The sequence below is a fragment of the Neodiprion virginianus genome, chromosome 1, assembly GCF_021901495.1.
Source record: "Neodiprion virginianus isolate iyNeoVirg1 chromosome 1, iyNeoVirg1.1, whole genome shotgun sequence".
In the NCBI taxonomy this organism is placed as follows: domain Eukaryota; kingdom Metazoa; phylum Arthropoda; class Insecta; order Hymenoptera; family Diprionidae; genus Neodiprion; species Neodiprion virginianus.
Window position 1 is genome coordinate 27459757 of NC_060877.1, and position 26703 is coordinate 27486459.

At 43.8% G+C, this 26703-nt stretch overlaps 1 protein-coding gene and 1 long non-coding RNA gene across 6 annotated transcripts in view; one reads left to right on the plus strand and one right to left on the minus strand.

The window, feature by feature from the left end:
- The window catches only part of LOC124310360 (protein downstream neighbor of son homolog), a 96956-nt gene that overhangs the window by 13216 nt on the left and 57037 nt on the right, over positions 1-26703 (minus strand). For 2 of the 5 annotated variants that reach the window (XM_046774209.1, XM_046774211.1), the window contains one exon: positions 17676-17716. The exons of the other annotated variants lie outside the window; for them this stretch is intronic. In XM_046774209.1, the coding sequence (XP_046630165.1) occupies positions 17676-17716 (41 nt within the window). The remainder of the gene's footprint in view (positions 1-17675; positions 17717-26703) is intronic. 5 annotated transcript variants of the gene reach the window in all.
- LOC124310382 (uncharacterized) overlaps positions 2285-26703 on the plus strand; it is a 141214-nt gene continuing 116795 nt past the window's right edge. The window contains exons 1-3 of the long non-coding RNA XR_006909658.1: positions 2285-2566; positions 2631-2769; positions 9735-9838. This is a non-coding gene — a long non-coding RNA (uncharacterized LOC124310382). The remainder of the gene's footprint in view (positions 2567-2630; positions 2770-9734; positions 9839-26703) is intronic.

Consider the following 26703-nt stretch of genomic DNA (forward strand, 5'->3'; position numbering starts at 1 on the left):
ACAAAACGCAGTGCGGTGGAGAAAACTGCGATTGATTGGGATGGGGATGTGAGAAGAGAGGAGGATTTTTCCAGGTTAAATCGAATTACATCTTCGTAAATATAACAGCTTCCATCGCAAATTCTTAGTTCCGTAAACGGCGGTCTTGAATTGCTCCATAAATGCAGCAGCGTTTGCTTTGTGTCGTAAAGGATTCTTGCCGTTTTAGCATCATCGCACGGGATCTCGGGAAGGATATGCGGTATAAGCGTACGGTTGAATGCGAGTAAGTACATCGTACCGATGTATTACGTGAGTGTAACGTTGCGGTAGGTGTGTAAAGTACGCTTCGACTGCCGGCAAAGCACTGAAAGCGCCAGAGTGCCGTAAGAGGAGTGCGGTGGTAGCGCTTTACGGTAAAAGCCCTCTTTGAGGAATCCGTTTATTGGTTGCTAAACATCGATATATTGCCTCCTGCGGACGGACGATGGAAACCGACGAAACGGTACCAGCTCCTGCTTGCCTGCAGAACCTCCATCCGGGGAATTAGTGAGCTTTTAAAAGCGCAAAGCGTCGGAGCAAGGAATATTCCACGAAATGGTGAGTATGTACGTACGTAACGCGATACAGACTGCAGAATGCACCTATTCGGCAAAAGTATCGAGATGGTTTTCCTCTTCACTGACGTAAGCACAGCTTCGCTGTTTATTTGCCATGTATTCACCACATAATGCACGTCTCCGGATATGATTATTATCGTACAGTTACGATCCGTGCTTTCCAGGGTTGACGTTAATGCCCTAAAATCAATCACAAAATGAAATCATTTTAAATTTGGCATTTCAATCTTTTTCATGTTTCGTCTTTCATTTTATCTTCTCAAGACGCGCGTCGTCGAGACACTTGACGGATGGACGTAAGAGAAGACCGGATAATACGCGACAGACATAATTTGCCTGCCGTGCGGATATTAAGTGACGCGATGGGCACTTGATGTATGCGCGGCTGAAATGCCCGTTATTTACGCACGTAATGAGCCAGCGTCATACCGCGGCGTCTCGAATGTTTGCAGCATGCAAATTAACGCCATATTCTATTCGCCTGGACACGCGTGACCTCTCTAACCTATGGCCTGCTCATGGTTCCTCGACTTTACGTGACGCGCGATATTTTTTCTCATCTTCAGACTCGCGGCTTCCGCGGTTATTGTAGTTTGTCGAACAACGGCACTATAATTACTGCCGCCTTTTGCTAACGAGGCAGAAATGCTAACGACACAGTTAGAAACGAACAAACCATACCGTATTCGAGCTTCAGGATAAGTATTAATGTGTTTTGAAAAAAAAGCATCTGCCTTCTCGACTAGTGGCGATAATAGTGGCGTTACAGGCGATAAGTAATGGCATCTAGATATTGCGACCTCACGTTCAGACACAAGAGCTTGCAGCAAACCTTGTTGAGCCATACAGAGTTCGTTCAGCGTCACATTCAGTTCTCATATTTTCCGCTTACGTGGCAAAAACTTATGACTTGGCACTGTGGTGTGAAGCCACATGCGGACATGAAAACGTCGAGAAGCTGCAGGTCAGAGTTTATCTCCCGAGATATAGTGTAATGAAACAAAGACTAAATGTACACATGGGTATTGACTCTAGTGTCCTTCGTGTGCTTTGAAACCAAATTCAAAAGCGTCAGTGTTAAGTACACGAGTACAGTTTTGCGATTAGAGAGGAGCTTCCGCAGGTTTGAGAAGGCGCTTACGGTCTCCTGAGTCTGTTTAAAACGAGCTACGTTTGATCTTCCAAACCTTTAGAACTTGCACTCAAGACTTGCCTAATATTCGATTTATATTTAACAGATTCAAAGATCCGTGTTATTCTGTTCCGAGTCATCCAATTTCTCACATACGAATCGATGTTACAATCTCTATACACTTGTTATTTTTTTCCCCGATGCTCCGGTGCCGGATATCCACTTGCGGCAACTTTCAAGGTGATGGAAACTGCTTTTAAACATTATTAAAAATCCGAATGAAAGGATGAAATTGTTTTGAAGAAACAAAATGAACCAGCGTTATTCGAAATGTGATTTGAGTGAATATGCAAAATACGGCGTGTCTTGTTTCAAACTAACAGATCAACCGATACGGTTTAAACTCGAGTGCGCCTGACAGCACGCAACCCAACTTTCATCCGTGCATGCGTGTTACTTGAAGCTAGAACCGAACGACTACAACGTGAAAATAGTCACGAGCGGCCGGCCGATCTTCAGATTGTTGTTTTCGTGTGACATTCGAGAACGGGATTGCGACACAGACGTGTGAGTGAGCCTCTTTTCGCTGGATTTCAGTACCTACTACGTATTATCGTGTTATGTAAGACTAGAATGACGATTTGCTCATAATCTGTGAAACGTCGACATCGTCGGCGATATTCTTGCTTGACACGTGACAAACGCCAATCACAATGTGCAAAAATTTGGAGAATGCTCTTCACTGCCGTCCGCCATTACAGAAGAAGACTGACCAACAGATCTTGTTTAGAATTATTATTGTACTCGATCTGATAGAATCTGCGTTATTACAACAGTGAGTAAAAAGATGCTCTGTGAATTAACCCACAATGTTTGATCGATTTCTCTGTTTTTCAGAGGAAGGAATAGACGCATCTGAAGTGTCGCCTATTTGAGAAAGAAGATTGGTGACGTCAGCCTCGTGATTCGGAGCTTTTTCACGTCGCAGAATCGACACTCTGGATACAAAGCTGCGATGCGACGATTTCAACGCGATCGGTATTGTTTGCTTTATCTTTTTTGCATGGATATGATATTTTGCATGTTCCCCGCTCGTTCGAATTGTTGCAGTCGCATATAATTTGGTGCTGAATCGAAACTCTAGTCAATATGGTTTACATTAGTCTGTGAGTTTCTTATTGATTGGTTTAAAAAATTTGTCAGCCTGTTTTTGAATGATCGTTATAGCGAACTGCAGATTATCATGCACGCATTTTCAGTTTCACTTTTTTTACAAGTTAATCGAGTGTTTATGATTGATTTTACACTTGTTTCTCACTTCAACTTTTACTTTTCTTCGCGTTGCAATAACTTGCGAAAAATTTATTGATTATTGCAATTCTTGTCCTCGGTTTGCTCTCTCTCTCTTTTTCTTTTTACTTACCTTATAGTTTGTCTCACGGCTTGTAAAACTGTTCCCCGTAGTACTTTTTTCTAATTTTCGTTCCCTCGTGTGCATTAAGAAATGCTAAGTGTTCTCTTCCATTACAAATCTCTTCTTTTTCCATTAGTCTTCGTTTCATAGGTGACCATTTAGTCTCGATTCATGATCAAATCGGTCAGATGTAAAAAATTAACGAAGAATATATATCTTCGGGATGGGTATGTATATACATAGTACAGCTAAATTAACAATTCTCCGAAACAAGATTGAGCTCGTCACGGAATATTCAAAAATAAAGTTCCGTACACTCTGTACGCATACTTATATGATATATCACATACGGGGAAATTCATATCCGACTTGACCAACGTCAAACCCAGCTCCCGCTTCCACTTCTTTGCTAATTTCTTGATACATGAGACAAAATAAATACCAGATATAATTCTTCAGTTCTTGTTATCTCACACGATTACTGGGAGAACATTTTTTTAAATTTCATAGCGTTTTGCTATAGAATATTTTCATCTGATTATATTTTATAAACATTAGATTCGATTATCAAAGTTGAAAAATTAAATTGTCCTTATTGAAATGCATTTTTGAATAAAATACTCAGAAAATGCGTACGCTCAGAACAATGGAACTGTGTCGCAAACTTGGGAAATGAATTCCTGCATTTCAGAAACCATTTACGGCATTGTTATCACATAAAGGCACTTTTTTATTTTCTTGTTTCATGGAATCAACGACATGTTAATCTCAAACGGCGCAATAAGAATTGGTAGTAATTGTCAAATATTAGGAAAACTCATAATTGCCAAGTTCACAATTTAACATGGCGAGCGGCAGGGGGGATTTATTTTTCTATCGAAAAGTGGGCCACTGACCTGTGCCCTTTAGACAGATGAAAATAATGATTTTATAATTCATAATTAGAAAAATTCATGAATTTTCATTATCGGTATGCAATTGAAGTTCAGAGAAATTTTTTCTAGTAACATTGCCGAATCGGCAAACCTGTCTCTTTGCTGCGGATTATTATCGCGCATATAAGAAAATAATGAATGCCGGCCCAATTCCACAGGATGAATCGGCAGCGGCGTTTCTTTTTATCCGCTGATCCCTTTTTCTCTTTCCGTCGCCTTTTCTGCGCCGCGTATCCCTCGACCGAGGGAGGACGTTCCGGGGGTTGGTCTGGCCTCGGGTAGCTGGTCTGTGGGCAGCGTCCGGCAGTGATATATGTAACACAGTGTCCCGTCGGCTCGATTTCCGAGAGAAAAGCGAACACCGGAACGCCATTGGTCGGGTGAACCTCGAAGCTTGGCCAACCCCAGGCGTCCCTGATAACGACGCCGAGGGACCGCCCCCGCAAGATGCTACCCCTCGACAGACGCTCGGCGTCGTTCCGGTGCCTCTGCCGTGTCCGCGAGGGAATTTCAGAGGGCCGATAATTCGGCTGTTTAATCGCCATTGGTCCAGGGGAGGAAGATGCAGGAATGGAATAGAATCGGTGATGAATGATTTTTTTTTTCCTGAGAATTTCGCTATCGAGGTTGAGCACCGACATGCACACGTGGCTTTCGAAAAAACGTAAAAAGACGGTATGGGTGTATACGGTGTATGTATATATATATAACTATATTATAGAATGGGCTACGAACGGAGGGCTTTAATCTTCTGCGAGGCAAGGAAATGTAAATGTCTCTTTTTGCCGGGTGTAATCGAAGAAAGTACCTGCAGCACCCACTCGAACTCAGTCTGCAATACGCCTACAGGGACACACACCTGAGCTCGGAATTTCTTCGAGTTTTTGCTAGCTTGATTTCAAAGTCTAATTCAAACGAGTTCTCCGTACGATAACATTATCGAGAAAGGAGAAGAAGAAGAGCATAAGAAAAAATGAGGAGATACCTTCGTCGTTTATAATGTAGTCGTAAAGCAGCCGAGATGCAGTCTGGTCGTTGGGTCTTTATGTAGTTTCATTACTTCACGTACGACACTTGGACGCGACGCGAAGCTCTGCTAATTAAATAAACGCCAAAAAGACTATAATAATTCTACTACGCAAACGATAAAATAAATTACCTAACAATTTTTCCACTATCGCGCGGTAGTCGCATTGAATCGGCCATCGGTAATTGCATCACGCTATGGAGCCAGCAGCCGCTAGTTGACGAGATAAAAGCCCCTGATAAGACCATTCTTCGTAGCAATTTAGGGTGCAGGCGGCAGCGTGATCGTGTAAATGCGTGACGCGTACAACAATAGTCCCAAGATACTTTTTGCATTTACGCACTCGCCGGGCCTAAACCTGATCGTGTGGTACAGAATCTCGAGTCAACGTGAGGTGTAGGGGAGGTGTCTCGATCTGATGTCCTTTCAGTCAGAACGAGCAAGGCTTTTCGTTTGACTATAAACGTTCGCGGAATCGTTTCTATTCAAGAATTCTCGCGGCATTCCCTACTGCAAATGTTGATGCGTCAAATCATAAAATGTTTTGAAAGAGTTGAGCATGTAATTTATCACATGATTTATCTCGTACATTCGATAAAATATATAATAAATCACATAATAAATTACGAAAGCCCGAATCATCAGATACACCAGATCAAAATTCATATAGTTTACGTTATAGTTGATGATATGATTTTTGATCCAGTATACCCGATGATTCGTGCTTTTCTAATTTATTTTGTGATTTCTTACGTATTTGATCGAATTTACAAAATGAATCGTGTAACAAATTACACGCCGAATTCTTTCAAAACATTACATGATCTGACACATGAACATTTTAAGTATGGTTAACTCGAAAATTAATATCACCATACCACAGCGAAGTTCGCCTGCACGCAGTGACGGATCCGAGGAATGAGTCAGAAGTTTTATTGTCGTATGTCACAGTCATGATTTTGCTTTGATTAAGTATCCCGCAAACTTGACGGTCCTCAATCACTGATACTCGCTGATCCGAGGTTACTATGTATATGCGAATGTCTAATGTCTTCGTCGTGATCTCAGTTCCAATGGATTCCGGAAACTGAGGTCTTGATTGGGTCATTTGACGCGGATCAAGAAACAAGTTCTGGCGTAAAGGGCGTAGTAGTAGGGTGAGAGAGCGTTTGAGAAGGTGGAACGTGCGACAGGTGCTTAATTAAGGGCTTCCATCGCCCTCGCGAAGCGCACACGCCATGAGTCGGGGAATTCACCGGGCCGTGTCTGGTCTCTTGTCGACGTGGTTAGGCGTCGTATAAAGCTTATAAAGCTTATAAAGCTTATTAGCCGCAAAGGGTCCTGCTTAGGAGGGCTATTATTGAATTATGATTGGTTTTATGGTTCGACTGCAGTCAGGTGGGCGGTTTAAAGTACCCAATGCCGATGAATTGGCTCTTTATTCTTCCGCGCGCGATGGAAACCCGGAAATGACGGGAACAGGCTTCTAAAAGGATCCTAATTTTAAGGATTGCATTCTTCACCCAATTAAGGTCTGGGAGCTTATATTGATGTTTCGAATAAGATTTGAAAAAGTCGGCTTTCTTGGTTTGTTTCTTATTCTTTCGTTTTATTCATTTTTATGATATTCATCCGTAGCTGGTGGATATATACATAATCCATATTCATGGATTTGTTGCGGCATGTCGATTCCTTGAGGTTCAAGTACTGCGGATGAAGCAATTGATTTTCAAGACTTTGATATTTTTAAAATCGTGAGGCACAAGGTAGTGGAAATGGTACTGATCACGCTGTTATGTTACATCGATACGCAGTTGCAAAATTGTCTGAAACATTGTTTAAAATTTGTTTGAAATTCTCGTTCATCCAGATTTTCCAACGATTTTTGTACACTCAGAGTTTCGATACATTACGAATAGAATCCAAATCTTCAATTGCTGTCGGTTATAAAACGAGCGATGAATCAAAAATGAAATAAATCGAATTTAAATCATTTCTTCCTGACAATAGTAATCAGTGTACGCTTGAGTTAGTAGACTTGGAAGTATTCTTCTTAAATGTAACTGTAAATACGAGATTAATTCAATTTCACCGAGTACGATAATCCAATTTTGATACAGCAACGAATAACTCGACGAATCTTGTTATTGTTATCCGTAATGCTGCTAATATATCGATGTGGTGAATTTCGAGCAACTGATTTTCAAGATACCCTGCATCGCGTAAAACTGGATAAAATTAGTCTAACAGCGTTAGGTGATGAAAGCGTGTTTAAAAATCGTGTAGAAAATTGACATTTTGTACGAGTTTTTGTTCCGATAAATAGAATTCATTTTCTCTCACTTTACGATCTTTACGATTTTTCACCAAGATGATTTTTGCCGATTGATCGGGTTTTTCACTGATTCAAATAATACGGATATTTGGCGTAGGTGTATATTTAACTATACTGCGACCAGCACGGTTTGGAAACGTGATTAGCATTGGATTTAATGATTAATTACCGTTGATTAATGCGAGGATGCGGAACGTCTGGCTGGTCGATGATTCGCCTCTCGGTTCACCAGGCTGCTGTATTCCACGTACGGTAGAGTTGCTGCCCACCTACGCACATCCCGACCAAAATCGTGTCTGCCTCGCGTACTCGTTCATTACGTCATAGAGCGCCGATTCCGCAATCGTGGAAGCCAATCGAGCCTCCGCCGGACGTCGCGCGTCGCGGATGATCTACAGATCTATCCGTGATCCGTACCGCGTCTGTTTATTTATAATCTATTGTCGAGGTAATTGATGACGACGGCGATCGTTTCCCCAACAATTACGAGCTCGAAGGTAACTCGCGTCGTGCTTATATCGGCCTAATTCGACCGGATCTGACCCCAGCCGCGAACATCACGGGTCATTGATTACGCGGTTATCAGTAGTCTGGGCCCTCGATTGTTAATCAATTTATGCTGGCCGTAAATTCCCCGAAAACTGGCTGCTGTATAACCAAAGGCTTAGGGTCGGGTCGATTAGGTTTGAGTAAAGAATTTTGCGAGATTAAGAAACCGCGAGGCGTGGATTACGTACGTAGGGGGAGAAAAAAAAGGCAGAGAAAGACAAGTTTCGCAATTCTTATCTTTGCAGACAAACACTTGCGGGTTTGCAAATTACGCATGAGAAGCCGCAGCACGCGTTACAATTGTTACGAAAATTTGCCGCGTTTCTGTCCCGCCGTAATTGCAACTCGTTAGGACCTCGGTTGCGTGCCTCTGTCTTCAGCGGTGCCGTAACGAGCCTGAGATAATTGAATAATTGCATTGTTACACCTGTCGAGGCGCCGTTTTTCCAGATCAGAGTGCGTGGCAAATTTTTTAACGTTCCCCTTACGGAGAATCGGGGATACGTCGTTGCTAATCCCGCTTTCACTCAATTTAGATTGTTGTATTCGGATGTATCGCCGATCTGAAGGACACGAAATATATACATATACATATATATATATATAGATATATATTTATTATACGCGCTTCTGATTCCTCGCTGGGACCCGAAAACACGAAAGTGTCATAAAGTAAACAGGAAAAGAATAGCGGCACGATCCATGGACTGACATTTATTGGTTGCTGTATTTTTTCCTTACTATACGTTATATACCGTCGCCAGCATTTCTGAACGTCGAAGCGTTTGATCAGAATTATATCAGTACAGATCTATACATTTGTCATTATTATAATGCCAAACGTTGCTTATCCTGCGCAAGGAGAGACCTAGAAGCTCGCTTATAAAAAAGTTCCAATTTCATCGTGGCTTGCACATCGGTAGGTATTTTGACATTTCATTGACCCTAATTCGTCTGTATTCGTGTAGGATAGAAGACCTCAACGATTGAGATCGTATCAATTTAATTTCACCTTAAGAAAATGAAGTTGCTCATTTTCATACAGCTTTCCTTTGTTTCTCAACGAATTGAAATTAATTTCAAAAAATCTGAACGCCAATCTTTCACATTACGTATTGTTTCTAATGAATAAATCTCTTCAAGTTTCCCTGCTTTTTGGAGTCGGTTCGTTACATCCTGTTTCTCTGGAATCTCGCGTAGTCAAGGCCGAATGAAGCACGTAGGGGAAAACGCTAATCGGGCTCTTATAATGGATTGAGCATCCGTCTAATACTCAAATCGATTTTCACCGCAATACGTATACATATATTAACATGCGCATTGATCCTCCGCCGAAGAGTTGGGTGAATTCAATTTCGCATAAATAAGCCGTAAGTCTCGTGACTCGTCCTGTTTCTTTACTTATTTATTGGCATTTAGGACAATTAGAAGTTGGCATGAACGAACTGTAGATACCAAGGGTGAGGGGGGGACATTAATCAGAGTATCAGAAGAGAAGGGAAAAAGAAATAAAGAAAGAAAGGTAAAAGGCTGATCTCGGAAGACAAACTACGATTGAGTTACGTTGATTTTATTCCCCCCTCCAGGTTTCAGCTATTTTATTTTCCTTCCTTCTGTCTTAGTCCCGCGTGCCTGACTCGAACGGGATTAACTCTGGTGCGGTTTTTAAGTAGGCAATTTCCTAATTCGCTAGCCTCAATTCCTGATTTATTACGATTCAACCTGTTATTCAATCTCCTTCAGATTTATGGACTGGGCCAGCCTTCGCTATCCGCCCTGCAGCCTCCGTGCAACCTCTACCGATCGTCATTCGTCTCGATACTCTTAACGGGCTTCAGATCTGCCTGGTGAGTTTGAAATTTGCAATATTTTGCTTCATAGCACAGGTATCAACCACGACACAGTTATTCTCCGACTACTTTCTCCATTTCCTTGTATAATATACACGTCACTATGTTTCTGACTCAATTTAACTTTCGCTGTTTGGTTTGTCAATGATTTAGTGTATGATTTAGTTCTGGGCAAATTTTTTACTGAACGGAACGAAAAACAATCAGTCCTCAATCGCTGTACCTACAATTTTAAGCATTCAAGACAGCCTTTCTTGTGTAACTTTACTCTCGCTATCTCGGTATCTTCCTTTCGAGGCAAGAGCAACAAATCAGTCCCGCTAATAGCGACGCTCGTTGAGTGAGGTGTCTCCGAGCGATGTCCTTTTTTGCGATGTCTGGAATTGACTGTCCTGGATCTCTGTGCCGCTATTTGCAGACTCCGCTCTGAAACAGCCTACCTTCGATATAAAACAGAGTCAGGACCATTACTGGGAATAGTAAACTTGTTCGAGTTTCATGCGATTGCTCTCCCAAAGTTATTTAGAAACATTCACAAAGTGAGACCTAGAATTTTGTAATTGAATTTTGAATTTTGTGTTGTTGTTTGACACTCACATTCCATCGGCCCCGAAATCAAAGTTCCAACTTCATAATCAGCATATTCTACGATTTTGCGAAAAAAAAACAAACAAATACTACAACGATACAGTCATTTTTGGAATCCCTGGAAATTACAGTGAAACTTTTGATCGTATATCGTTTCGAATCGTTGGAGATAAAAACGATGGAATACTTGAAAAAGCTGTCGAGATATGTTCGAGCATCCATTAAAAACGCCCATGAGCCGTCAGCAATTCTGTGCGAAAAATTTTCACCGTTTTTATCACGTGCGGTGACATTCATCATTTAACTGGACCTCGGCGAGAGGGAGAAAAGACAGAGTGTGCAGGGTGGAAAGCGCGACCAACAGCGCGACGCCCGGCGTCGAGGCAGGCCAAATTAGCGCGACAATAAATTCTTATTAAAATAGGGAGAGGCCCCTGCAGTCGCAGACAGTGAATGGCGGGCATCGCGTGCTGCGGTGTTTAGCGAGGCACGGACGAGTGGTTAGGTGGTTGGTCGGAGGACGAACGTCACGCGTCATGAACCCCGCCGTTTCGTAGCTACCTTTGGTGCCCCCGTCGGAGCTGCAACTTTGCCCAGGAAAGCTCCACGGGCCGTTGGGCGCGGCCCCGTTTTCCCGTCATGCCCCGGGCGCCGATTCCCTCTCGCCCATCAATCATAGCGACAAACTGCGAGAAGGAGAGCGGAATCTGCCGCAGACGTGAATCACTGTCCGACCACCGCAAACTCCTTGTGTTAACCGAGTTACGAGACAACAGCCCCCTTTTTACGTCGCCACGCCTCGTTCTCGAGCAAAGCTCGTGTGTCTGAGGGATTTTCACGAGCTTCCGATGATCGTCGCGTCGACCGGAGCTCGACTGCAGGTTACACCCTGGAGCATCTGTTGCGCAATTAGGTAGGTATCCTTACTCGGGAAAGTTGGAAAACCGGTATCGCGTCTAGTTTTATCCAACGCTTCGATGCCGTACCGACTCTGCGAGGTGGCACAATTAGGTTTTTTGGATTATGCTGTTAAGTGAAGCAATTGAAGAGATTCACGTTTGTAAAACTCGATAATCAATATAACGTCTCGTGAAACGAGTACTTAAATTTCTGTCCGTTTTTATTTATCATATTCATCAAGCTCTCGTAGAAATTGGTGTTCTTCAATAAGCTTCTTGTATCGCGCATTTTTTTTCCTACATAAAATTTTGGCATCATTTCACAGCTGTACTGTAGGTATGTATCTCTTCACGACTATATAAATATCAAATTAACTGAGTTATTTGCAGCAGATAGTGTATCCATAAACATAAATTTTCAGTTGAAAAATGTTTGAACATTTACGCGAATGCAATCTCAGAAATAATTTTGTCATTAAATTTTGACAGTTTATTATGCATGAAATTTCTTTTTTATTACACCCTTTTTCTCTGCAGACAAGTGGCTCAATTTGACACTAATTTTTCTGATTGTCAGAAAGCGTGTGCAAGAGCATTTTGGAGAACACCATGTTTTGACGATATATTACAGCTGAATCAATCACCTGCATGAGAACTTACCGAATACGATCAATTTAAGCAGACTACCTGATTGTTTTATGAAGTCTGATCGATGGTTTAAACTTGATGTCAATAAAGAAAGTTCGGTGTTTCACTGACGTGTCTCCTTAGGGCTCCAATAATTAAAGAAGTAAGAGAAAAAGAGTGATAAGAACCGTGCTCGAGTCACAATGGGTGTCGCATTATTCCGACAATCGCGACTCGGGGTTCGCCGCGAAGGGTGCGGAGGCGTCGGGTTGAACCTTGCCAAGTGCACAACTTCTGTGTAATTGAATTATACGCCGTCACGGAAGGTTACTTCCGTACCGTTGAGCGTGTACAAATTTTACGCCAGCAAAAACAAACGGCTGGGTCGGTTTGTTTTTTCACTGATCGTGATCCGCTCAGCTGCGTGAGAACAGCGGAGCTCAAAATCGAGATCAAAATGGTGTACGGTGGGCTCGAAAATTTAGATTAGAAATTCGTACGTACGTCACGGACCTTGTTACATCTGTCGATGTTGTCGTTGAACGTGAAGGGTATGCATCTGGGCTGACAAAGTCCTCTGCAGTAATAATTATACCATACTAATAAACGATTTCGTATTTATATACTCTGTGACACATATGTACACAGCTCTCAATTCCGTCGAGTGAACCGTCACTCTTTCGGAGTGAAAATCGATCCTCTCCGACAGGAGTGCAGAGATTTCGCGCATGAAAATTTTTGTAAAATTCTCCAAGTATCTAAAACTTTTTTTCTTAAATTTTGTTAGGTTTCCGCTAAAAAAAATTTGTATACCTAGAACCGATAAAATCTGCAGGATTCGTCCGAATGCGAAATTCACCCCGCATGTTACACGGCCAATTCCCCTGGGTTTTGGCCTCCGAGCGAAAAAATGTGGCAACATCCCTCGGCGAGGATCGTCTCCTTGCCGCGGGGCGCGCCATCGGAGGAGAATCAGTGTCGACGCAAGCTGGTAGGGGGTGTCAAGGTGCAGGGTCGAAGGTCGTCGGTATCAGTAATGGCGGCCCAAGGGACGGCACTCGAGCCGGGAGTCTGGAGGGTCGCCGAGGCCGGTCCAGAGCGAGGCGAACACTTGTTAGCACCTCCTGACGCTTACATGCCCGCCCCCGCGTTTCCCGGCGCTAATTGTGTGTCCTCTATGGCGCTGCCCGGAGTCCGAGCTGCCACGACGACGTTACATCCCTCGACGCGTCCTCCGGAGAAGCGAATGCGTCGGGGCTCGTTAGTAGCCGCGGAGGTTCACCCGATTCCCGATTCCCGGTTCCCGGTTCCCCGGCTCTTCGTGTCCGCGTAGGAGTTCGGCGGCGTCGCGTGTCGGAAGACTGTAGCCGTCACAGTGACCATTATATCGAAGGGGTGGATCGCGATAAGGAGAGAATTCACGTAAACGGGCGGCGGGGGCGGCAATCTTGGTCTCGGCTAGCTGGCCATTTCACGTTTCCTTCCTGTACCCCCTTTCGTCCCGCCGGCTACTCCCTAAATGATTAATTACCGGCCTATAAGTTGCATGCAAGGTGGAGCCGCGGGCATGCCGGCCCGGAATGGCCGACTTAAAATAAGCTCATTGCTAAAACGGATATTCCGTGCTGGAAAATACGTTCCGTTCGTACCTCGTCCGCCGCGCCGCTCTATTACACGTATACCGAGTTCTCTCTCTCTCTCTCTCTCTCTCTCTCTCTCTCTCTCTCTCTCTCTCTCTCTCTCTCTCTCTCTCCCCCTCTCTCACTCTTTCACTGTACGCAGAGGTTTTCGCCGCTTCGCTGTATTATATATTATACCGCACCCTGCGTTCAAACGCGGTTGGCGATGATCGACTTTTCATTGGTCCTGAAGCTGATTATTCTTGCCCCGATGGAATTTATTCTCCCGATCCTAGGTATTTATTTCCACTGGCGAATCCGACGCCATTTTCCTCCGCCCCGCGGTCATCCGTCGCTTTGTGTTGCTCGGATTTTTTCGGAAGCTTGCGCAAGCTTCTCTAAGGGGAGAGAATACCCGCCGCAGGAGCTTACATTCCGCTTCGGATTCGCCATTTTCTTTCAAATGTCGTTGTTTTTTGTCTTCTTTTTCATCTTCTTTCTTCTCCTTTCATTTTTCGACCGGTCGACGAATTATCAGCTTCCGGCCTGTCGAAAGAAGGGATTAATGTCGAATGCCAATTTATACATATAGCCTCACGCACCAGCAGCGAGGGGGCGAATTTACGATGTGTGTTAAAAACCGCGGATCTTGCGATACGGTGGAAACTACTATATCAGCGAGTAAGAAAATCCCTGTGGTTGGAGCATATTGCCAAGGGATGAAAATCGGGGAAAATCAAGGCGCCTTTTCCGAATCATTCGACGTGCTCGCCGCTCGCCTCTCAGAAGTGGAATACATTAATTAAAGTCCCCGGTGTGGTTCCCGGTTCCCGGTTCCTGGTTCCTGTCGGAGGGAGACGGGGACGGGAGTCGTGAGAACGCAGTGATTAAAGCGAACCTTTGAGCCCGCCAAGTATCGCGGCCTTGCGCTTAATAACGGCCTGCAGAGGCGGAGGGAGAGAGAGAGAGAGAGGAAAGAGGGTGCGAGGGAGAAGGCGACCCGGTTCGTAACCTCTCCACTTCTCCTCTTATTTTATAAATCAAAACAGATTAGAGCGGTTTTCATTCGAGGGGGCCTTGCTATGCAAATGTCGAAGATCCAGGCCTCGGCGGACGGGCCGACGCGAATACCCATCTCCAAACCTCGACAAACATTTACCAATCCCAAAAGAAAATATGGTATTCCCTTACACCGACCCTGGTCCGAACCGTCGAGGCGATTGCCTTTTCCTCATAGTTCCAAAAAAGTTCAGTCATTCCGGCGCGGGGGTAAAAGGTAGACGGATCAAAAAATAAAAAAGTCACAATATCGAATGTCGAACCACGAAAAACCTGTTTTATTGAATTTAAAAATGTATAAAGTCTAAATATACAAGATAAGTCTAAACGTAGAGAGTTAAGTATTGAATAATATAATGTATATAAGCCAGAAGGGTGGGGGGATATAGAAAAATAAGACAGTTGAATGTCGAATCATCTATCATTTGAAAATCTATTCTACAATTGTTTCAAAACGTAGAAAGCCGGAATTTAGAAAATTCAAAATGTGGAAAGGTAAAGCACAGAAAACCAAAAGTTAGAATCAGAGTTCTAAGGATTTCACGTTTTAACTTTCTATGACTTTAACCTTTCTCCATTTTGAAATTCCATGAAACAGATCCGACGAATAAAGAGCTTATTTACTATTAACAAACGTATATTTGAATATGGTGAGATAAATGTTTTGTTATTATTGTCAAATTTTAATCGAGCCAAATAATAATCGATAGAAATTTGTTAATAGTTGACGAATCATATTTAGCTCAATTAAAATTTGATAATAATATCGAAACATTTATCTCACCATATCCAAATATACATTTGTTAACAGTAAAAAAATTCTCTTCTCAGTGGGTCGTTCCATTTTTGAAAAAATTCAGTACTGTTTTCTTTTCATTCTCTGATCTCCCAAGATTTTCATCATGACGGGGATCGCAGTTAAGAATTGATCGCCGATCCTCAACTGCATCCGGAATCTCACTCTCCTCAGCTTCCTGCAATACATAACGATTAGGTTGTGTAGATTAATTTCGGGATTTTTTTTTTTTAAATAAACGTTGCGTCAGCTGTACGAAGCAGGCATGCTGCAATCAAGAAGGGGCGTGCAGCGATGGCCAACGCGGTTATGGCTATCCCCGTTTTTCGGGGTGCCGCGTGTGCGCTGGGTAGTTATACCTATACACTCTGTATATGTTTTGAATGCAAACAAAGCTCTGTTTATACACTCGATCTGCCTCGTCAAAGGAACCCCTCAAATTTCAACCGCGGTCCTGTTTGCAGGGATTAGGGCTAATAGTATCTCACTTCGTTTTCTGTACTACAGCCAAGTGTTACTGTTGCGGATTTTCATCCCTCTGGGCTTCTTTTGTATTGCAACAACTCGCGGACGCCGAAAAAGACGACTGGAATGTAAAAACGACCGAACCGATCACCGAGTGCGGCTCGAAAAGGGAAACAAAAAGATTGCAGCTATCCAATTTTCACCTTTTTCTGCAATTTTGTTTTTTCGATTCGATCAAATTTGCGAGTAAAATTCAAGCGATCATTTTACGAGTACGAATGATCTGATTGTGAGAATATGTACGCGAGGTTTGCCGTTTTGACGCACTTCAGGTGGGAAGCGCGGTTAATTGAAAAGGTCATTAGCTGGTCGCTTGTAACAGAGCCGATCGTTATCGCTTTTACACCCGTGTTTCGCGATTTCCGAATTGTCACGATTAGTAATTACCGGTTAGATACCGTCTCGCGTGCTTTCCATAATCATTTCAATTTTCAACAGCCAGACCCTCGCTTGTGATCATTATTTTACAATCGCAAACTTATACCTTTTACAAAATTCGAGTCAGGAACTTTACTGTAACGATGCAATCTCATTAAAAATCGGCATTTCACAACATCAGGTCTCTCTGAGATTCGTTCAACGATAGCGAAGCCAAACATTACATTCATATTTCAAAACTCATCGTCAACTCGTTTAAACTGATCATTCTACGGTTGCAAGATGATGTGTTTTTGAACAATGTTTCGTTACGGTAACGTCGATAATTTCAACCTCGTTACCCTTTTCACTCGCTTTTCATATTCTAACGATTATCATCCTCAAATTATTATCCAATTTTTTGCTATCGAGTGCGACTCGATTAACTTTTGCACTCGCATAAATATGGTCGCACCTCGAGAGCTGGTCCGACAAAACGCAGGCCTGCCGGTGGCTTCGGTAAGACCCGATGGCTTCCGGATTTTTGGCTGTAGTCCAGCGACATCCTCAACGTCGGGTCGTCTTAATCCTCGTATATCTTAGCCGCACGGCGGGACTCGCGACCTGCTTCGTGCTCGAGGTTTTTAGGACGCACGCATATAAATTCCGCTCTCTGATCCGATCCAGCGGCTCATGCACCGATCCCCTTCCCCCCATAGCCGAGGCGCAGATTTATGGACTTATAGATTCTTCCGCTTCCTGGTTTTCCCGTTTTTCGTGTTTCGGTTTCGTTTTCGTTTTGTCTGTTTTTGTTTCGTGCGATACTCCCGCGTCGCAACCCGGTCTCTCTTCCTCCCCCCGGCAACCCTCTGGCGTATAAGTTATGCGGTCATGCAGAGGTCTTTCTGGCCAACATAAATTTGTCACTTTACTTCAGCCCCCGTTTCCTCCATCCTTTCCTCTCTTCGCCGTCGTCGATTCTTGATCGCCCGCTTCTTCTCTCTGGCCCGAGTCCAGTGAAAGGATTGCATTTTCCTGATTAAACTTGTACGCAACCTCGGTTATTTTTCCCGAAATCGCATTCGTGGCGAAAAACGATCGATATGTAATCTGCGACGGTACGGGAAGAAAGAGGTGAATATTTTCGCGGATTTTGGTGACACTGGATGAATTCGCGGGTTTGTCGCCGGGTGTTGGTATACCAGAACCAGAGGATATCATCCCTTTATACTTCTTCCTGCTGCAGGTTTGCAGAACGCCCCAACCGCGCGACTGCGGGGAGCTTATAAATATTCAATGGCCACGCGGCTAAGATAAACTAATTAAAACTTAGATGTCGGTAGTCACTTTAGATTTTTACTTACACAAGAAGCATTTCAACGTGCGACTGCCCCCCTGGAGAAGCCTGTAAAAAAAAAAAGGAAGATAAAAAGTAAACTCCGCTACACGGGGCGCCGCCAATTCGAACGGATTCAAAGCAAATCCAAAGAAAGCTTTACTCTGTACTTCTCATTAAGAAAACCACTGCCTCGAGTTTCTTTTATTCTCCATCTTTCGTCGCAGCCTTCCTCCCCCCTTTAACATCGGCTATTCCGACAAATGGATCCACCCCCCTCCCCCTTACAAATCCCGCTCGTTTCGACTTCGCGATGTAATTAACCGCCTCACTTGAGAGGGAAAAGATTTTTTTCCCAAAATTGTAACGTCTTCGCCCGCAATATATCTTGTGCTTGCGAAAAAAAAAAAAAAAAAATTGACGCGGATGTATAATTTTGCGTCGCAACCTGAACACTTGTTTGTGAGGAGAAGATTTCGAAGGCTTCGAAAACCGCGGTGCAGGATGCGTACGTGTATCCACCCGCAAAGCCGCCTTTCTTTTCCATTTCGTATTTTAATTCGGTGTTTGTGTTTCTTTCCGGGGCGGCAACCTCCGTCTCCTCGTCTGGCAAACTTTATTTTTTGCCCCCAGCAGGCTTACTTAAGATATTAAAGGGGGCTCCCTGGCTCGCAGCTCGAGTCGCTGTGTAGTTTCGTCCTGACGCAGCGCGGACGCGTCGCTTATACGGGAGCCTTCGCTGTTTTTCAGGGGAGTTTATTTAATTTGTAAGCGGATTTTTGCACTAATCAACGGATTTGAGAAGGAAACCTGAAGCTCGAGCGTCGAACGGCGGCGGCAGGATGTCAGACGACGTTCGACGACCGAGAGACGGACAGAAAGGAATCCGGGGAGGAGCCGAGAGGGATGCGAGGGACGCCGGGAGAGTAAGACGGACGGGAGAACAAGAAAGTCATTTGAATTTATTTTAATTACACTAACGAACAGACCGCAGAACGAACCTAACGAATTATTTGCTCAAATATGATTACGTGGAATTTCTAATGACGGATTGACCCCCATCCCTTCCCCGCAGAAACGAGCCTTGAATCTATTTACTTTAGGCTCGAAATCATTCCCCCCGATATTCAATGGTTCCGAGTTCTGCACTCCTCGGCGCACCAGATTCGACAATCCTGCACGGGAGTCTCGACGGAAAGAAAATGTAAACAAATATCCGCCCGCCGAAAATACAACTTCTTCATCGTTTCGAATCAGGAAAATCTGCTCCCCAACCCTCGATTTTTAACGAACCAGGAAAATACCGTCTTCATTTAGTTTCCCTTTTCTCTCTTCTCTTGTCGTTTCTTTCCTGTGTTCCAACTGCAAATTAAACCTGACCATGGACGCCCCTCGGTTTCTATATATGGGGCATTCCAGACCTTCACAATTTTTAATTTTACACTCCTCTTAGCGCATGTTGCATTGGAGCGTTCGAAAAGAATGTACTTTGCAAACCTTTAAACGAAAGATATAGCTTTTCAAGTAATCATTCGATTAGCTAAACCTCTGTTAGCCACAGTCATTTTTCATGAATTTAAACAGTAAATCTTTGTAAGAAAAACATTTTTAAGTCAGAGTGAAGATGGGCGTGTATTTAGTTTGAGCGGTTAGACAAGGAAATCAATTTTAAATAATAAATTACTATAAAACAGATGAGGAACAAAATGAGATTAACTGGAAGATATCCTTTATCGGTACTTAAACTCGGTCCGCAAAATTCCAGTGCAGGAAATTTTTCTTTCTATTCTATTTCCATTCATCTTTTTGAAACATATTTCATTTTTGATTTTCATTGTTCGTATCGCCGAGTCTAAATTCGCGTTCACCTTTTCTTCGGGTTGGACTTTTTTGGTCGTTTCATGAAGAAAAATGATTATGCGAATTTCATCAAAACTGATTATTATACGACTAACGGTGATTTGGCCAATCGATAATTGATCGTACTAGAAAAGTAATTATTTTCAAATCAGGAACTGTGCAAATCGTGTTCCCTTCGCTAATATTTTATTTCATATATTAAAAGATGAAGATAAAATTAAAAATGTGCGAGGTTTACGGCCAGCTCGAGACGGTCTGGAACGCCCCATATATCTGGCCGACAAGAGAAGGGGAGGCGGCGAAATTATGCGTTTGAAAAGCGTGACGATTCGACTCGATCCTCGTTCCGCGTTCTCGATTTCGGAAAAGAGGACGACACGAGCTCGAGGAGGTGTCGACGGCGTCGAGGACGAGGAGAAGTAGGTTCGTTGATCCGTGCCGTTGGGGTTCGCGCGATTTCTGACTCACCCTTAGCGCGGGCGTTACACACCCCCGGCTCACCCGAAGATGGGCGGGGTGGGATTTGCAATGCAAATCGTAACATACCGTATCATACACCTACGCCGTGGTCCACTCACACCGACGTCCCGATTCGTCACCCACACTCGTCGGAAACCGAATCCGCGGACCCTCGAAACATTTCGCGCTGATTCCGCCGCGGTAGGAACTCGGCGATGATTTTCGAAAGCGATGATTCGCGATCACCGAGATTCAATTTTCGGTCCCACTGCTCGCCCTCGCGCGAGGAAAACAAACAGAACCGTTGAAGAGGGGGAGAGAGAGGGAGAGAGATAGAGAGAAACAATAATTCATCGCCACCGAAAACTGACGTGCAAGAAATCAATGGAACAATTAGCCAAAACACGCATTCTCTTCTGCGGGGATGACGCATTGTGCAGCGAGGCACGGGTCAGGTACACGACATTCCCGGACCCCTGGTGCTCCGCGCGGTTACAACGACCGACGATGTTTCATCGCCTGGATTTTTCAACTGACGTTATCACGCCCGAGGGTTCCGGGACCCGATACAACACGAGGTACACAGCGTCGTTTACAATGACCATTTACCACAGCCCGTGCGTGTGTAGCATCGCCGAGACGCAACGGGTGTTGGAGAAAGTTCCTGTCGTTTGTTACGCGCCCCGTAAATAGTGTCAACGGAACGTTGGGATAAGGGAAAAAAAATTTAAACGTTCAAGGATGAAGATTATAATCTGATTCTGTGTAATGTGAATTTGACTGGGTGACCATTGAGGTCCTGTTGCGATTCTTCTGCAATGAAACGCCACGTTGCGATGTTCCCTGTCGTCGATTTCCTATTTACATTTTAATAACTCTCTCGCTGAAACCGCCTCATCAAGGGTGCGTAATTCATCCCCGTTTACTCCTGTTCCTCTGTAGTGGTCAAGATCGGAATCGCCAAATCTGGTCGCGTGTTACCTGCAATCAGCCGGTGTTTTAACGTGTTTAGGTGAAAGTTACGTATTTTTAAAACTCAGACTGTGACCGTTACATCCAGTGATAGAAACTCTGAGCAGTCGAAAATCCAAATGGTCAAAAATTTAATATGCGGTTAACGCTTCACTGGCATGTGTGAAGGTTGTTGACGTTCCGCGTTGTGACCATTCTGGGTTTTGACGATTATTGGTCTTGAACATTCGGAGTTCTTGTCATTCTGGGTCGTGATTATTTCGACTTTTCACCATTCTGAATCTTCGTGATTTAGGGTCTTGATCATTCTGAGTTTTGACCATATCGAGCTTTTGTCATTTTGGGTCTTGACCATTCAGAATTTCGACCATTCCGAGTCTTGACCATTTGGGATTTTGACCATTCAGATTTTCGGTCGTTGGATTTAACGCTCAGTTCGAACCTCGACCGGCATCCTGCTTGAATAAGTATTCCCCGGGACGATTAATAGAGGCGTCAGTATGATCCGAACGAGGCAGAGACAACCACGCGTGTCTAACGTGTAATACGGTGTGATAAATATGTGCCACGTACGTCAGAGCCGACCCTGTTTTCCGGATTGAATTTGAATACGGGTACCGAGGTCCGCACCGCCCTCGAATCCTAGGTTTCGAACACGTGATCCGCGTAGCGCTGTCTTCGTCCCGCTTAGCGAGCTTTCGAAGGTTGATATTGGTGGTTGATTATCAATTTTCTACCAATTTGGTTCCATTTGTAGCGACGTCGGCTTTTGTGCCGCTAATCACCCCTTGGGCCGCGCATGCCTCTCCGAACCCCCCTGACCACGCGCCCCTGAATTCTGATCTGCTTTGCATATTACTCTACCCACACTGGGACAACGCGATTCCCATTTTGTACGCGTATCCCACACGTGGCTCGAAAACCCTCCATCTAGCTTCCGCGTCACACGCACCCACAATAGCGCCCTTTGCCCACGGGTACATCAATACAAAACTACGCACCTAGCGCTTCATGATTTTTACGCGATTTCAGCCTAATCTAATCCGGTCTGATTTCACTTCAGATTGCGGTCGCTTCACTCGACCCTAAACCTCCAGGCTTTCTCGGTGCGCTTCTGGCGGCAACCAACTGTCACTGTTATACGTGGTGTAATAATCTACAATCATTTATACTTTCGCGCGCCTCGAAATTTACTCCGCGATGCATATTGCGAATGAATATTTTTTAAAAGGAAAATGGCAGGTCAGATATTCGGAGAGAAATCGTTTTTCAAAATGACGTAGCAGGTAAGCGATAACTGTCGTACCGGCAATATTTTTTAATAGAATCTACCAAGCAATTTGCCGATGATCGCGAATCACTTGGCGATTAAATTTTACTACAACTATATCAAATTTTGCCGTAATCGATCAAGCAGATTCTACTGCAAAATACTGTTTCTCCATTTGAGATAAGCAGCGGTATGGATAACATGGTGGCATATTTTTAACACCCATCCTACTGGCATTCAGTGGCGAAGGGAAAAGGCTGCGGTTTTGACGAGCCGACTCGAGGCTGACGTATTAATCGAATTTCGGATTTCTCGAGAATTTTAGCGATGCAGAAACGAGCGAGGACACAGCGAGAGCCTGTGAGATGCCGAGCATTATCAAGATTCGCCGGATTCGCCTTCGTCGAGACTCAAGACTCGCGTCGCGACGTCATCCGTGAGGTAGTAATAAAAACCGGAGGGCGGGAATGTCCATTCGGACATAAATAAGTCACTGCGAATGTTCTCTTTGGCTTCCGTCGCTGCGTTCGATTCGAAGTTGCAAAATTACGCGTGTGTGGTCCACCTCAGCGAGCACCGGCTGCTGCCACGAGCCCGGTTTGGGGACGGATCGCAGGATCGCATTCCTCGACGGAACTCGGACGTCTGATCCTTGAGCAAAGGGACTCCTCGGGATGTTCGCGAGTCGATCGCTACAGTCTCGGTTTAATTTTAGCGACGAAGTGTTGCTTCGCGTCTCACACCAAATACCACGCGAGTATCTCGGACCAGGTGATTATTGACTCGCCTGTTATCTGTTAAACGCTCGAATCTGCAATGCAGCGTTAAACGCTTTGCTGCTGATGGCATTTTTTTATACTTCTTTTTTGTTCCAAATGTATAAAATATTTTTATAGCATTGGAACCTGTTGATGAACGAGAAATTATAACTCCAGTGCTACTTCGTGACTATAATAAAAAAGTAAAGTTATTTCTCCTGACATAATGGAAAATTTTAACTTCCTCTTCTATTCTATAATATAGTGTTGAAGAATAATAGCTGATGATTGAATCTGAGTCGTGATTCGTAATTCAGCGATATGATCGTTCGTTCAACCCTGTGATTGAATGTTATCAAGAATTGTGATTGAAATTTGCAATTGCTAAACCGTATAGCTAGTTCCGATTTGTCAGGTGATAAAAGAAATGCATAATTGTGTCAAACTAGATGATTTAAAATTTAAAATATCGAACCACGTCCTAATACATTATGTACATACCTATGCATATTGCATGACTTCTCCAAACCCACTGACCCTCAAATCCAATGTCATGCCTCAATCAAATCGTGGTATTATATTCGTAACTAAAATAACGACGGATGGGATTTTCTCACGATAATTATTGGGTGAATTGAATCATGATTATTTCTTTCGCATACAACGATAAATTTTTTTTTCCTCAAACTCGAATGTATATTTGTACACTTATATCTGTGTATAAGCGGCAGAGACAGACGGTCGGTCAAACGAACTAATTGGGCGAGACCCTGGCGTCGGTTTTTGCGGTAGCAGATAGGAGGCAATACCCTGCCTTACTACCGCATGGTCTGGTGTTTAATTGGAGAAACGCGTCGCGTGTTAAACAGATTCGGCGTTTATTTGCTGCTGGAAGAAAGGATTTGGGCGAGAAAAATTGTACGTTGATTTGAATAAGGATTAGGTACAATTTCCTCCCAGCAAAAACAATTGACGTATCCTAATAGTGAGTATAATGCATATTTTCATGCTGTACCTATAAAATCGAAAGGAATTGAAAGACTCGAAGTAGAATGACGGGAAAAAAACCACTCCTTGGATCAACATTTCCGCACCGTTTGATAGGGGATGCTTCTGAGCATGATCTGAAAATGGCTTGTTGTTTCAGGTGGAATGGTACCTACGCAAACTCGAGCTTTATACACACGTACGTATACGAAACGTACGCTCCCCTGCGCGAAAATTCACGCAACGTTGAACGGGATGCTTGCGAGTGCGTGACAAAATGTTTGCCACGCTGACCTTTGCCTTGTGTTCAACGAGCTGTATCCTAAACTGTAGTGAAAATATCTCGCGTGTTTTTCTACGCAGGGTGCGGGAGACGGTAGAATTTCAGTTCGGTAAAATTCCTTCGACACACAGCCTGCGGGGCTCTGATACTTTTCGAGAGCTAATGAGACGAGAAATCAAGAGTGTTACGAATTCAGTTTTAAAACACTTTAGGGCTGTGAAACTGCTAATTGGCTGGGCAGCAGCAAAAATAGCACCTTATGATTTCTCAAGATTTCCTGTCGTATGCTTTCTATTCCTCTTTATATACTTTCACTCGGCCAGTTTTATCCGGTATGAAATTTGGATCATTGATCCATGTAATTGTGCCTTAATTATTTTCAGACTCGGAAACTTCTTGCCAGCGAAGGCGGAATTTAAATACGAGTTACGCGTTTATTTCACAGCTGTAAATCGCAGGGTTCACTGATACACTGTAATTACGTGTTCAACATTTCTCACCATTGTTCGCACACACACACACATTAAGCGTAATACGCGATTACATTCAACGACCAGAAAGTTGCTACCTGAAACGATATCGTGCTGATTGCCGAGCTTAAGCGTGGTACGAATTGGTGCGGGAAAAATGCTCGGACGAACACTATGGAAGAAAGATATCGCAAGCGAGAGAGATACTCTGAGCTAGAAGAATCGTAAGCCGGAATTATAATCCGTTGGAATTGCTGGTTGCGGTAAAGCGCACGCCGGGCTCATAATATCTCCGAACCGCGGATCTCTCCGACTATTTTGCATGCAAATATTCGCAAACAAAATGAAAATGAAAATTATACATAACTTCTTAAGCGTGAAGCAAAATGAGCGATTCAGCGAATCGCGCCAACTCTCGCGGCTCGCTTCTCTCCGAGACATTAAATCACGTGTCTTGAAGGACTGCGCGATTCCTCGCATTACGTGCATACCGAGATACAAAAATTACAATAATTTCCCTCGTTTGCTTTATTATCGCCTCGCCTGCGTTTACCGCCTGCACTTTATCACACCCAATTATCCCCGGAATAACTGCATACATAACTGCTCGGATTCACCCGCCATTCTTTCGCCTTGGTTTTAACTAATCGCGCGCCACGATTTCCCCTGCGATTTCTCATCAAATCGTGTCACGCTACGGAACCTTTTGCCGGAGAACGTCCGTTCGGCTTTTTTTTTTTTTTATCTCAAGTGAAAGCACCGCACCGCGTCGACGATGAGAGGCGGCGTCCTCGAGTCTATCAAACCTGAGTCCGGAAACGGTTGGGTCAGATTCAGATCTTCCGGATAAGCGAACTCGCGAGATAAAACGGGTCGTCTGTTCGCAGCCAGTCACTGCAACCTCTCGGCCCTTCCTTCTTGAGGATTCAACGGAGCCGACGGCCATAAACACTGTATCAATGTTTCGCGGGGCATTAAATTGCTGTGAATTAGAGGGCGACCATCCGCGGCTCTTAGGAGATACACGACGGCGACGGTGGATATGGACCGCGATAAAAACACAGATTAATAACTATTACTCGACGACGACGTCGCGACGCCGTCGCTCCTTATTCTCATAAAAACCGCCACGCTGCAGACGTTATACGCCGTGTTCCTCAGCTGCGCACCGCGGACGTTACGGCGAATAAAAATTATCCACCGCGTATTATCTCTCTCATCGTATAATTCTCAGATTGCCAGAATCGCTCTTGATTACCGAAATTAATTCACCGACAAGATCTTGGCGATACACGCATTCTCGTTGTACAGTTCCCATTATTTCATATAATATTTTAGGATTTAGACAAGGAATCGGGGCGGGTTTTAAATTCCAGATTTGAAAAGTTCCGAAAGTGCCAAATTCCGAATTTTTTACTGGTGAAACTTGATGTAAAGAAATCAAACTTTGACGAAACATCGAACTTCCGAAAGGACAAAGTGCTGGAAGGGCATAGCTCCGACAAGTTAAAGTTCCGAAAGTGCGAAAACGAAAATATTAAAAATTTGAAACCATCAAAATTCCGAATGATCGAAGATTTCACCTCTGTAAATTTCTGACTTGGCGAAATTTTACCACTTTGATCTTTCTTTGCATTGGATTTTTAATACTTTGACATTCGGAGTTCTGGTAATTCTGACTTTTGGTTCTTCCGATTTTTTACATCCATTCGTTGAGTAAACCACGCTGTGTGAGTATATTTTAACTTTCGGAACTTTACTCGATCGAAACTTTATTTTTCGAAATTTTTCTCTATCGAAACTTGAATTTTCGGAATCTTGCATTTCGGAACTTTGAGATGTCGGGTCTCCGACCATTCCAAACTTTCTTGTTTCGTAAGAGTTTGATTTCTTTACTTCAAGTTTCGCTACCAAATAACTCAGAATTAGACGCTTTCGGGAACTTTTCAAATTCGGTACTTCAACTCCGTCTCAGGGAATCCAAACACTTGAGAAGT